We start from the raw sequence: 14,218 nt of genomic DNA, 5'->3' as shown, positions 1-14,218 counted from the left end.
TCTGATTGGAACAAATTTATTTTCATGTCTGTAAACAAGGTGATAAAATCAATATATGGCATTCTTTGTTGTATGCATATGAAAACTTAATGCATTGACAAAAGTGTATCCAAGATTCAAGAAAACTAGAGAAGCAAGGGGGACTTTAAAACATTTGAGTACACAAGGCCTGAACGGTGGAGTTGAAACAAAAGGGGGGGGACAATAAAAGTCAAGTTATAGGTGAGCAAAATTGGATCTCAGAACAGCGATAGACCTTACTATATTATGGCACAAGAATACACTTAAACGGCACGTTAGCTCCAAGCAACCCATCTGAGTGTCACTGCTTGATCATCAGTCGGATGTTAGTTTAGGTACTGAGCTCAGTGCGTGCTAAAAGGCAATTCATTCCACAGTTTTAATCGTGAACACAGCAAAATGGTTTCTTCTGGTTCAGTGAAGAGTGAGGGGAAAGAAACCAGATCCATGTTTTTTTCCCCCCCTTTTCTTAAATCAACACCGGAGCTTTGACTACACGTAGTCCTATCTGGGGGAAAAACTAAACATACTCCAGATTTTTAGAAAGCGAGAGATATTTATTGTCCAACAAAATGATAGCCTTTCATACAACATTACAGGAGCTTGCAAAAGAAAAACAGAAAAAGGTGCCTGAGCCGGTAACTGTGGAATGTCCATTTGATTTATGCTGTGTACAGGAACAGTAACGCTCTGCATTATGATTGTTAACTGGCCCAAACTACACCTTGACAAGGATGCGGGTGCACAAATGTGAGGAAGAATGTCCAATGGTTAATTAATTTTTCCTGAAGGAGCTGAATGAATGTAAACCAACAGGCAGAGAAGTTGGTGTGAAAGGAAGACGTGATGAGCTACTGCTAAAGCGCCCCGATGAAAAGAAGGCATTGGCTGCTCTGCAAGGGAGCACATTGTGGGACTTTTGGCTTTCATTTTGCTGGTCTTAGTCAAGTGACGCGCTTAGTCATCAGCTCGTCTTGGCTATGGATCAACTTAAGGTGGTTTGGGTGAGGAACAGAGAGCAGAAAAAAAAAAGTATTTAGCAACTAGGACAGGAAGTGAAATGCAACAGGGCGGTAGGTAGATGGGTATGTAGGTGGGATTGCTGGCTGGCACAGGATACTTCAGTATCCAGACTGCCTCAGGTAGGTGGTCACACCATGTGCTTTGACGTTGATTTTCCCTCCATGCGTTCCTTCTTTCCCCATGACCAAAACAAATGCTGGAGCGCACATAAAAAGACAAAAAAAAAGGGGAAATTGATTAAAAACACTGGCAAGAGCAACACAGCACGTTACAGTTAACCCCGCACTCTCACAATAGGCTAAAGACAAATATTTGGAAGGGATTTTATTTACCGACAAGGAGCAGTCAAATGTAAGGAGCCCAATTAAAACAACCAACCAGTTTTTTTTTTTTTTTTGAAAATGTTCATCTTGAAGTTAAAAATTGTTTAAGCCAGTTCTTTTCCAGTGAGCCATTTTGTAAACAAATTCATTATTAGATGCCGGTCAGGAACAGAGAGCTGTGACTCATTTTCATGCTTTGAAATAATGAACTCTTGGCACTACGCCTTGAATGAACCCAGAAGATGGCCTACTGGTCCGTAACACAAGGCAGGTCTTTTGTTCTTCATCCTTGATCCTGGACACCTACTTTTTGACTGTGCCGTATGTAGCCCATTACAACTCCCACATCTTTTTTTTTTTTTTTTTTGAAAAGGTTTAATGGTGGTTCCCCTTCCTCTGATGTGCATTTCCAAAACTGCAGCCCGGAAGAGGACGACAACTTTTTTTTTTTTTTTTTAATAAAAATACAATTGGGCTTACTTTTAGACCATCCCTCATAAATTTCAAAAAGGGGCAAATAGGCTGAATCACAAAATAGTCAGCCCACCTAATGCACACTTTACCATTAATCAAGACGAAAGTGAGAAAATGAGAGAAAGTAAGCAGGTGGGTAAACAGACATTTTTAAGGGTGAATGAAAGCTGTGTAATTAGTTGCTCTAACTACAGGAACTAGTGATGAAACCAGAAAAGATCTGCTTTTCTTCCAGGACAGTTATATCCTGGAATAAGGTTAAGAGACTTACAAAAAATAAAATAAATGAAAACCAGGGGAATAATGCTACATGCATTCAGCAGCTAGAAGACAGCTACATGAGAAGTGGCAACCATCTGTGTGCGTGAGGTCGGGTGGCTCAATGAGCAATTGTAAACGCTTAAAGAGTTTTGCTAAAGCACATGAGTTCTGCTCCTGGCCGTATTCTACTCACAATAAAATGCTCCATTTAATTCAAATTATAGGTAAGAACATTTTAAATTTCACTCATTTTGAGCTGTCCGCACAACTGTATTGGTGGACATTTTCAAGCCATTAATCAGAGAAGGGGTTCCCCAGGTACCAGACAGGATATGTTGAGAAATCAAGTACGCTTTCATCTAAAGCTAATATCTTACAAAAATATTCAAAGGCCAATTGTTTCCCAGCATTAAGATCCAACTAATCTACCATATTTTCACAACTATAAAAGGCACACTGTCTTACATTTTCTTCAAAATGAACAGGGCCGTCTCATATGTGAGCCAATGTCCAGTATTTGTAGCCGACTGGGAGCATTTCCTGCTGACACGCTGCTGTGCGTGGCTGTGGGAGAGGATGCTAAAGGCACCCCCCAAAGAATGCTGGTATGAGTTTTGCGCTAAACCATAGCGCTTTGGCTAAGGAACCCCAAAATTGGCACTAACGAAAAGACACGCTTAAGCAGTTTAAACTACAAGGTATCAGTTAGGCGGAGAAACATGGGAATCAAGCAGCTGCAAGAGAATTCAAGATTAATGAATCCATGGTGCTTAAGTTGAAAATGATAACTGTGCAGAACTCACCAAATGGAAAAGTAACAGGGTTTGTTCTTTCTTGACTTTTTGGGGCAATTTTAGTACCAGTATAGTAAGAGACTTTAATATAATAGTGAGTCGACGCTCTGTGTTATTACTACTCCCGCCATTGAGCAAACAAAAATAATGTACAATGTTCGAACCTATGCGTTTGAGCCAGAATACACAGGCAGAAGTTGACGTGTTGGAGAGGGGTCGTGACGCTGACGAAGGCGCACAACAATCATGACACGGACCTCGGAGATGTTCCAGATAGGCTTGTTTGTGTTCTCTTTGTGACCTAATGCCAACTGTGGCGGAATGTCAGCATTGTCATGAATTTTAAAAAGGTCAGGGGTGGGAAATGGGGTATAGAGTTAGCACGTAATATTGCTTCAGAGTATAGTCACATACGCTGTCAGTAGTCAAACTCTAGCCTTAACATGTCAGGCAGTATTTAATAGTCATGAAGCAGTAACTGTGAATAGCCTCATCAGGTATTGGATTCATTTAATACACTAGGCCAATGTAATAACCGAATGCTTTTTCCTTCACATGAACCATCTAGAAACAGCACAGAGCCAAATAGAAGGAAAAAAAAAAGTTGCAAGTCTATAGTTCTTTTTAGAGCAATATGACCAAAGATTACTCTCTTCCCCCCACCCAACATTCCAGTTGAAATGTAGATATTGTTTTACTATTATACTACAGCATTTCCTGTACACCCATTTTAATATTTCTGGAAAAAAATACCTATATAACCACAAATTGGAAATTCTCCCAAAAGTCAATAGTAAAGTGAAGAAAATAAGTTATTTGAACACCCTGCTTTATTGAAAGTTCTATTTAGAAATTAAGGAGGGGTCTGAAATTTTCATCGTAGGTGCATGTCCACTGTCAGAGCGAATTTAAAAAGAAAATCCAGAAATCAGAATGTCTGATTTTTTTTTTTTTAACATTTTATTTGTGTGATACAGCTGCAAATGAGTATTTGAACACCAGAGAAAACAAATGTTAATATTTGGTACAGTAGCCTTTGTTTGCAATTACAGAGGTCAAAATATTTCCTGTAGTTGTTCACCAAATTTGCACACACTGCAGGAGGGATTTTGGCCCACTCCTCCACACAGATCTTTGAGATCAAACAGGTTTCTGGGCTGTCACTGAGAAATACAGAGTTTCAGCTTGCTTCAAAGATTTTCTGTTGGTTAGGTCTGGAGACTGAACCTTGATACGCTTCTTAAAGAGCCACTCCTTGGTTTTCCAGGCTGTGTGCTTCATTCAGGTCATTGTCATGTTGAAAGACCAGGCCACGACCCATCTTCAATGCTCTGACTGAGGGAAAGTGGTTGTTCCCCAAATCTCACAATACACGGCTACAGTCATCCTCTCCTTAATACAGTGCAGTCGTCCTGTCCCATGTGCAGAAAAACACCCACAAAACATGATGCTACCACCCCCATGCTTCACAGTGGGGATGGTGTTCTTGGGATGGAACTCATCATTGGGCTTCCTCCAAACACGGTTAGTGAAATTATGACCAAAAAGTTCAATTTTGGTCTCAGACACCCCCCCCCCCAAAAAAATAAATAAAAAAAAAAAAAATAAATAAAAAACTTTCTCCCATGACTTCTGTCATCCAAATAGTCATTGGCAAACTTAAGACGGGCCTTGACATGTGCTGGTTTAAGCAGGCGAACCGTCCGTGCCATCCGTGATTGGAAATAAGAGGTGATATCGTGCCTGGGGCGCTACTCTGAGATTGACAGTCATGTTTAGCTTCTTCAATTTTCTAATGGGTTTCCTCCAGACACTCCGGTTTCCTCCCACAATCCAAAAACATGCTACATTAATTCATGACACCAAATTGCACGTAGGTGTGATTGTGAGTGCGGCTGTGGTTTGTCTCGATGTGCCCTGTGATTGGCTCGCAACCAGTTCAGGGTGTACCCCACCTCCTGCCCATTGACAGCTGGGATAGGCTCCAGCACTCCCCGCAAGGATAAGCAGAAGAAAAAAAAATGTGGATGATGGCTAGATGTATATAGTGTCTTTTTGATAACTTATGTCTTACTTCAATGCTAAAAATTGTGGGATGCCAAACCGATATTCATTGTTCCTGTGACACAAATTTGTTTTATGGTATTCTGAGTTTTTTGAGGTTTGTTACTTATTGGTCGAGTTCAGCCATAGTGCGAGTTTGCCAATGTTGCCTTGATAAAAATATGCTTCTAGAGTAGATAAAGATGAAACATAAAAATGCACCCCATCAAGACGTAGGAAACAAAATCATCACCTTTCAAAACTCCTAAACTAAAGTCATTAAGAGTCACATTCATTTGAACCAAGATGGCATCTTGGAAATTTAATAGTCACATCTGCCTGACACACCCAGCTGGGCATCATTGGTGCCAACAAGTCGACCCAATTCAACTAAGGGGAAATTGTTAAGCGCTAAGGGATGGAATCAGAATTGGCCAGACACCATAGCTGCTTATACAGTATATGTACAAAAGACAAAACCCTCAGTGTACATACCTTTATTAGATTTGCCAATAGTAATATTGTATGTGGGACCTCCTCCTGTACACTTTGTCCGGAGATCCATCGTGTGATTGTCAGCCTCATCAAATAAATCTCTGATTACAGAGCATTTGACTTTCCCCAAGGTCAGTCCATCGGTACATAAAGCTTCACGGTTACCTAACGCCAACTTGTCAATTTCGTCAGCCTGCAAAAAGAAATACAAATTAGAATTATTCACAGTTTTAGATAGGTGGTTATTTAAAACAAATTTACAGCAGTTCAGTTAATGACTGACACTTTTAGGTTAAAAAAAAATGGCATGCAATTCACTTTTGTCCAGCACTGTATGAAAGTGACCATAGCCCAGCCCCGGTAGAATTAGATATGTAACTTGGATCCCAGGTTGTCGTCTTTATTGGAGAAAATGGGACAGTCAGGGTCAATTATAGAATGGTACCCCCCCCCCCCTCGGACCATACCAAGTTAGCCATTAAACATCACTGGTTTTCTTTAAGCGTTACGTACGGGATACTATAACTCAAAATTGTATGTGTTCGGTGGCCGGGCATGCTTAAGATACCATAATGCCCCTGAAATGTGCTCAGAGAGCCACATCTGCCAATGTATTTTAGCTGTTAATTGAAATTAGTTAATTGGGGCAAACATTGGTATGGTAAGGAGCCGCCAAAAAAAAAAAAAAAAAAAAAAAAAAAAAAAAAAAAAAAAAAGTGCAGCTCATGGTGTCACTCACTAAAATACAGAACCTTGTACTTTCACGACTTGCCAACAGATTTCACACCAATTTTATCAGCTTGATCGTTCTCAGCAGATACTTAGCATTTTATGATGATCATAATTTGGAAATCCCAACCAATGACGTCATTGTCTCCACAAGACATTTAAACCGCGTTGCAATCATGCACTATACACACACACACACACAAAACCTATTTTTTTAAGCCTTGTTGTGAGTCTTTTGACTGCCTTTTAATTTAAAAAAAAAAAAAAAAAAAAAAAAAACGGCAGTATGGTAGAGACAACATATAATGCCCAGCACAGATAAGAGAAATTTGCTCTCACGATTGTATTATGTCAGACTAATGCAATAAAAACTTGTATTCCAATAGAGTCACTCACATTAGAAAAATGTACAGGTGTAATCAGTCATGCCCACAGATAGTTGCAGGTGTGATTAAAGATGGAATCTCAAGACCTTAAAATAACTTAGTTATTAAACCTGAGTATGTAGTTGTTACCTAATACCATAATCATAATTTGACATTGCACTGAGACATTTTTAAAGAGGTCAATAGACATTCAATTCCAAAACTAAGTATTCATATAATCAAATCATTTTATTGAATCAAGATTTATTGCTATAACCTAGCGTAATTTATGGCGTTATCTATTGTCATTCCATTGATGAAAGCTAGCAGATCTATACCCTCCTAAAGCATGAAGAAGGGAAAAGTTTTTAACTTCAAGATAACGAGGTACCACGGGAGAAAATGACCTTTCGCATTTAGATCTATGGACAGACTAGTCGAACGTTAGAACTTAGATCAAGTCAAAGTAAATCACAATCTCATTTTTATTATCATTAAGATACTGCAACATTAACTGTTATAGCCCAGAAATGTTTTCAGTGTAACTGAATTTCCTTTGAAATGGCTCATGATGTTGACTTTCGACGTAAATGTGCTCGCAGTACGTGAAGAAGCTCTGAACGTGTGCTTTTGGAATCACTTCCTAATGTGCTCAGTACAGTGAACTTGCATTTCCTGTTTCTGGGTGAATACTGATTGTTTAGGATCAGGCTTCTTTGTTACCAACGTTTATGAAATAAACCTGTAAATTAATGTCAAGACCAATGTTCCCTCTAACTTGTGTCTGACTATGAACTAAATTTGAAAGGTCGCTTGCAACTTTTTCATTTTTTTTTTTTTTAAACCACAATGATATCCCTGTCTGTTTTTCTCAGTGTAAAACGGAATTATTGCTTGCAGAATATCTTTAGCAATGCATGTTGAAAGCTGAATGATTCTCCCAAACAGTTTTAAGGTAATGTTATGTTGCCTCCTATATTTAAACTACAGAATTAGCTTTTTGTGCACTGCATTGTCTGTGCTTTCACAATACGCTTACGTAATTTCATCCGTGATCAGGTTGTGCCAAGGTGGAATTTTAACATTATGCACCATCTCTCATCCTGTATTTTCTACTTTGGCTTCAGACCAACTTTTTTTTAACTTTTAAAAAAAAAAAAAAAAAAAAAAAAAAAAAAAATCTCATCCACTTTCACCACTTTTTCTTATATTATTCACATACCCTGACAATCATTGAAGCAACAGCACTTTTTTTTTTTTTTTTTTAAACTTTTACCATTATCGAGAGTAAACAAGCAGCATGTCTAACTCGCTCTGCTCTACGTAAGCGACTGTGTGGGTGGACGGTGTTTGTAATGAGTGTACCCCTTTAAAACCCAAACAAGAGCAGAGTCAGGCAAACTAGCAGGAGACTGTGTGCTTTGTTTAAAATAAAAAATAAATAATTCAGGTTGTGGTTCCCTGCGCTGGATTGGTTTTCATGTACGCTGAGAATATGTATTTCTACTCTGAACAAATTTTACGGGTGTGATTTTTGGCTCGACTGCAGCTTTGTGAGTGCGATGGCTCGATCGCGCCCGTCAAATCACAGTGATTGCCAATACCACTGCAACATGTTTGCTTTATAAAATCATTGAGCTTTATCTTGTCACTTCAAATGCAAGAGGATACAGTAATTTATGTGGCAATAACAAGACTGGATAGCACCGACAAGAACGAAATGGGGGGGGGTGCTTGCCAGTGTTCACCGGTGCTCAGGAGAGGATGTTTGTTTCAAGCGTGATTGAAGTATACTCCTGCACTTTTAATACAATACAGTTCACAAGCAGGCAACAAATGTTTATGCAGCCACACAAGCTAGCTGTAGCTCTAACGGTTGTGCATAAACATGCTGCTGTTCTCTCAAATCATGCTTTAAAGCAGGGGTCACCAACCTTTTTGAGGTTGAGGACTACTTCGTCAAACACCAATCTTATGGAGGGCAACATGACCGGTTAATGGGAAACTTCAGAGTTCAATATACATAAAATGTTATTTTATGGCTTTTTAAAAATTAATCATGAAAGCAAGCCAGTTTTAAAATTTAATGCACAAATAATTTATGACAATTGCTATTTTTAGAACATGCCCCCCGGTTGCTTTAAGTGGTCCTCATGGGCAACCATGTGCTTGCAGGCACGGTGTTGGTGACACCTGCTCCAAAGTTTCAGTGTGGGTGGAGTAATTTAATTACACCGAGTTAGCATCCATTGTCGTGTTGTAATGTTGGCTTTACCAGACTGTAGAATACATGACCTGACTAGAGCAGTGGTGTGCAACCTTTAGAGACCAAAGGAACAGAATTTATAATTTAGGGGTGCGGGGTAAATCGGATACATTAATTACTTGAATGTACTTCCTGCCATATAAATCGAAAACCACTCATTTGTCCCATCTGTCACACATTTCTTCCAATGTCGTCATCTATTACAATTATGTTTCTTGAGCAATTAAGTACAAAAGTATACTGTAGATGAACAGGTTCTTTAAAAACACCTATTTTTTTTAACTTGCTGATCGCCCCCCCCCAAAAAAAAAAATCCTGATTATGTGCCTACTCAATGTGGCAACCTCCAGTGTAGTGACAATGATTAAGCGAGGTGGATTTACCAATATCAGATTTGTTTTTTTGTTAATTACCTGTGGTTAGGATTGGTAGCTTTCCTAAATACACAATGCCTTGAAATAAGGTCAGTATCAGCTCAATACATATACCTGGTGCCAGTACTCATCCATCCCTAGTTTACAATCATACAGCCCTCCAAGATTAACCATAACTCTTGTGGGCCTGTGACACGAGTTGTACACCTCTTTCTTCACTGCAGACTGAAGAGGCAATGGGCCAATGAAAAACACCCCCCCCCCAAAAAAAAAACATCCAAGTGATATAATCTTAAGTGTTTAGAGACCTAAAATAACATCCTAACTTTAGGTTCAATTGCATCAGCAAATTAGTCTTAAATTCTGTATGAGTAATTTATGCCATACACTCAGGCCCAACATATGCAGTTCAAGCCTAGAGGTCCGGCCCTCATAAAATAGTCCAAATGTTAAAAGTAAAAAAAGATGAGTGACAGCCCAATACACCATTGACCCTGGTACAAACTGCAAAAAGCTGCATGCGAGTGACATGCCTGATGAAAATAAAAGTTACCTATAAATGCCATATTGCAGAAAACGACTTATTACACAAAGGTTTAGCATGTCTGAAATGGCAACACTTTCCCTGACATCTAATTACCATAAGATGCCACCAAGGTGACACTTTGCCAATGTTTTAGGCAAAGCAGAAAAACAGCAAAAAGATGTTTTTTTTCCCCCTTCAGAAGTGATGGCCATCCTCAAAAACTACAATAGGTGACAAGTAAATATGCAGTGGAATGCTCTGAGCTTACTCACTTAACATTCAACCGAGTCAAGGTACCACTGTATTAATTTTTTGGACACAGCCATCATTTTTACTCCTTTTAAAAAGGTGCTCAAAGTATAGAGATGAAAGTCGACTTTCATGAAAATTCCTAAAAATACAAATGCGAGCACTAAGGGTGGTCCGGGGGCATTTTTTGGGGGGGGATAAATAAAAAAAATGGAAGGCTGTGGTGCATTCTGGCAATATCTGAACAAAATTCTGAAAAATTGAATGTAAAATTTTCAAGTCCTGACCAAAAAATAAATAATTGGGCAAGCCCAGATTTTTTTGCCCCCATTCCCCTATCTCTGGATAGCACAAAATCACATTTGTCTTTAAAATATGCCAGTTCATCTCAAGACAAATGAATTAAGTGAACTATTCAGTAAAAAGATATCTAAAATTGTCCTTTTTCCCCCACATTATACTATATAGTATATACACAAAAATACATGCTAGAATTTCTACGCAGCAAAACATGTTTAAGAAGTTGATTTGTAGTAATTACTATTAACATTTAAGTCTCAAACTTATATTGCGTTCTACTGATACACTCGACCACATTGTTCACTATCTTAGATACAGATCTAGTAATACTAATAGTATAATCAGTTGCCTTTAATATGCAGATGTGATTAGGGATGGCCTTAAAATAACTCACTGGATTAATATAAAATTAAAATTTAAAACTCAGAAATGATAAGTTCCAATCTCAACTGGTATTAGTAAAACATGATATAAGACTGTATTTAAAATTTTTCATCCATAAAAATTCTTGATCTGACAAACTGAGGAAAAGGTAAATGCACTGGCCTGTCAAGGAATAAACACGAACGATATACTCGCAATGTTTCGAAAGTGCTGAAAGTTAGTGCAACATAATCAGCGTTCGTGGCAACATGCTCGCGATACATTGGAGCAAACATTCCTGTCACCAATCGTGACGTATTGTTTTGTGGGGATGGGGGCACGCACCACGGGACTGCCGTAAATAGGAGACCCGTCTTGCGAGAACTCTGCTTTATGTGCATGTGCTACGTATTGACCACACCTGGATCAAGCGACTAACGATATTATATATATATATATATATATATATATATATATATATATATATATATTTTTTTTTTTTTAAATAAACGCCTCACACTGCCTCGTGATCGACGCATTGAGCACCCCCTGGTGTAACTGAATTTCCTTTGACATGGCTCATGTTGTTGACTTTTGACGTAAATCCACTCGCATTACATGAAGCAGTTCTGAACATGGGCTTTCGTACATGCTCAAAACTGTTAACTTGCATTTCCTGTATACGGGTGACTACCGATTTAGTTGAAGTTTATGAAATAAATTAATGTCAAGACCACACAAAATAAGCAACGTCTTGAGAGAATGTGAGGGGAGGGGCGTTACTATTACTAGAGTTAGTGACAACATGGCTACGCTCATGAAAGCAAAACAACGAACTCAAAACGCATGTTCATTCAATTTTGTCAACCAATATCCAGATTAATTTTAGGCAGTTTTTCCTCAATTTTCATGAAAATTTAAAAATCTGGAATTCCGGGAAAATCCAGAAGACTTTCATCGCTGCAAAGCAGGTATCAATTGACAATTCTGATAATTTTATGACATTCAACTAAAAATTGTTCAAATCCTCCAATTTCAGTTACTTTATGAAAGCTCATTTAACCAAAACAAGATACTTGCAGAAATTGGCTTTCACTCCGGAAACCAGTTAAACATTTTTTACCTATTCAAGCAATCAACAGTACAAAATCCGTTACCTGCATAACACCACATGATCGGCGGACTTCCTGTCTAAGATGCGATAACGACTAACAGGCAAAGGCCATGACTTGAACTGAACTTGCTGGTGGTCTGTTCAACAAGTGTATCATTCTTTTACACGAATATATGTAAAACAAAAGTCTGAGCATCCATCTTCTTGGAAGCATTTTAAGACAGTAAAACCAGACCTCATAGAAATGTAAAAGTTCCTACTGGTGTATTAACACCCTTTTAAGTTCCATCATTTATTCACAGGAAGGAAATTTTAATTTCTTTTTATGAATGCTCAAGATGGTCACGCAACCCTATAATTAGTTACTAAAATTAATCTGAAAAATGTTTACAATAAATTTAAATACTAGATGACTGGAACAATCAATTCCCCAAAATATTCTAGACTGTCCTTCCTGAAAAGCACTTTGAAGATATAGCATATTCAAATATAGGAAAACGGGTTTTCAAAGACTTTGAGTAACTTTATACACAATTTAGCGGCTCACTACTTGGGACAATACGAAATAGTGGGACAGATTGAAAAACATCACCAGTGCCCCACCAATATAACATTCACAACAAATACTTTTTGGGAACTGGTCAACTTCAGTATTTCAGGTCACCTAGCTTCTTTCCAAGTGTCAATTTCTTTATTTGCAAAAGCCCCAAAATGATCTTGCACAGCACTCTGTCAAACATGTCTACACTTGAGTGGGGAAAAAAAAAAAGCCTCGCCCTGCTCAAGTCTGCACACAGAAGTGCAAAGTCATAAGGCAGTAGAGTACAGAACACGCGGCAACCAGGAAGCGGAAGTTCGACCGAACGTTAGTCCCGGGACGGTGGGGCCAAATGTGAGGCAACGCCACGACTGCCAGTCGAAATATGTCCTCACTATTCAGTGGGTGGTGAGAGGACAAAAACGTAAAAAAAAAAAAAATAAAATAACATTCGTATGAAACATCGCGTGCTCAATGCCCCGGTACAATTGCTAGCACGCCTTAGGAAAAGGAGCAACTCTCGCGTTACTTGTACATTTTATGTAACAACTAAAAAAAAAAGTTCTGGTATCTTACAGATTGTAAGATTTTTGTTGTAAACCTTGGAACAACCGTTTCTGGTTAACACCCAGAGAAACGAAAAGCGAGAACGCGCAGGAAAGGCAGACTGAATTAACGTCACCAACAGATCAATAGGCCAAGTTTCGCCCCGCTAATGTTTAAAAAAATAAATAAATAAAAATAAGGTACACAGCGCTAACTTTGATTTTGGCCTCCACGCCGAACGGGAGAAAAAAAACTGGGTGGAAGCGCCATCTTGGAAGATGTGGGGCGGCAGATTGACATTCTACCGGGAAGAGGCATAAACGGGAACAATTGACAACGTTGGCTAAAAGTCACTGAGAAGACCGCAATTTTAAACTAACGGATATTCAAAGTTTAATTCGCCGCGCCATTAAAATAAACTTTGTCCGCATAATTTTATACGTTCTGACGGCTTCCGGAAAAGTAAGCGCCAGCGAACGATAAATGGCTGACGCCTCGAAGCTCGCGCAAAACCTATCAATTAATCAATTCATTAAAAAAAAAAAAACACACACACACACAATTCGCGACATATTGCAACACAACATAGCGGTTTTGAGACAGCAGGACCAAGCAGAGGAAGCCACGTAAACTACAGGCTGTGATTAGGCCCGCTCATAAGAAAAGCACACGCCCGCCTGTGTACATTTCCGTACCGAAGGAGCCCCGAAATTGTGAGACAGAGCCAACTAACCGTGATGCTGGAGAACATGCCGCCGTTAGATGACGCCCAGACGCCTTTGCAGCCACAGTACCCGACAATGGCCGCATCCTGGCAGACGGAACCATCGCCTATCAGTGAGTCCACGTAGCCTTGCCAGGACATGTTTTCTTAAGATTAAAAAAAAAAAAGAATAAGTTGAGTCAAGAAAGTTAAACAGGTATTCTGGGGAAACGAAGGAAAGCAGGAGAATAGCAGCCGGTGGCTTAATGGGTACAAGTAGCAAAGTGAAAGGGAGAAATACCCGGTTTTCTTCTGCTCTCACCAACCAACCAAGAGAAGCCACAAACGCCAGACAAGGGCCTGCTGGGTGTAGCCCCGACTAAATCACTCCGCGGAGGTTGTGATTGGCCCACTGCTTCGTCGCGTAATATAGTACGCGGCGGATGAATACGTTGGTATTTGAACGACCTACTTTACCCTGCGATTTTTGACATACACGTACGTACCATTACGTCCAAGGATTTTTCTAGAACACGAGTCACGTTGCCACATATATTGACAACGCTTCAATAACAAAGTACAGGTACACTGATTAGTTTGATGTGACTACGTACATCCATTGTCAACATGTTTATACTACTCGTAAGGCATTTAAAAAAAGTGGACTCAACGTAAAAAAAAAAGTGCAAGTCAGAATTTTGAGTGTCATCA

General features: G+C 39.1%; 1 protein-coding gene across 1 annotated transcript; it reads right to left on the bottom strand.

The window, feature by feature from the left end:
- On the bottom strand, window positions 1–13,967 carry LOC133503088 (profilin-2-like). The gene is made up of 4 exons (XM_061824242.1): window positions 13,809–13,967; window positions 13,538–13,674; window positions 5,435–5,627; window positions 1–1,240 (listed from the first exon to the last, which is right to left on the bottom strand). Exons 2-4 carry the CDS (start codon window positions 13,667–13,669, stop codon window positions 1,143–1,145), a joined length of 423 nt encoding a protein of 140 aa, XP_061680226.1. The 5' UTR covers window positions 13,670–13,674; window positions 13,809–13,967; the 3' UTR covers window positions 1–1,142.
- Window positions 13,968–14,218: the final 251 nt, after the last annotated feature.

This window comes from Syngnathoides biaculeatus, chromosome 7, assembly GCF_019802595.1.
Source record: "Syngnathoides biaculeatus isolate LvHL_M chromosome 7, ASM1980259v1, whole genome shotgun sequence".
Classification (NCBI taxonomy): Eukaryota; Metazoa; Chordata; class Actinopteri; order Syngnathiformes; family Syngnathidae; genus Syngnathoides; species Syngnathoides biaculeatus.
Note: the sequence above shows the minus strand (reverse complement) of the source record. Positions and strands in the feature narration are given on the sequence as shown.

Excerpts from the sequence above, each read along its gene's own strand:
- LOC133503088 (XM_061824242.1), bottom strand. The coding sequence starts at position 13,669 with ATGTCCTGGCAAGGCTACGTGGACTCACTGATAGGCGATGGTTCCGTC. Across the intron at positions 5,628-13,537 it reads GCATGTTCTCCAGCATCACG|GCTGACGAAATTGACAAGTT; the intron begins GTTAGTTGGCTC and ends TTCTTTTTGCAG. Across the intron at positions 1,241-5,434 it reads TATTGGCAAATCTAATAAAG|CATTTGTTTTGGTCATGGGG; the intron begins GTATGTACACTG and ends TGTGCGCTCCAG.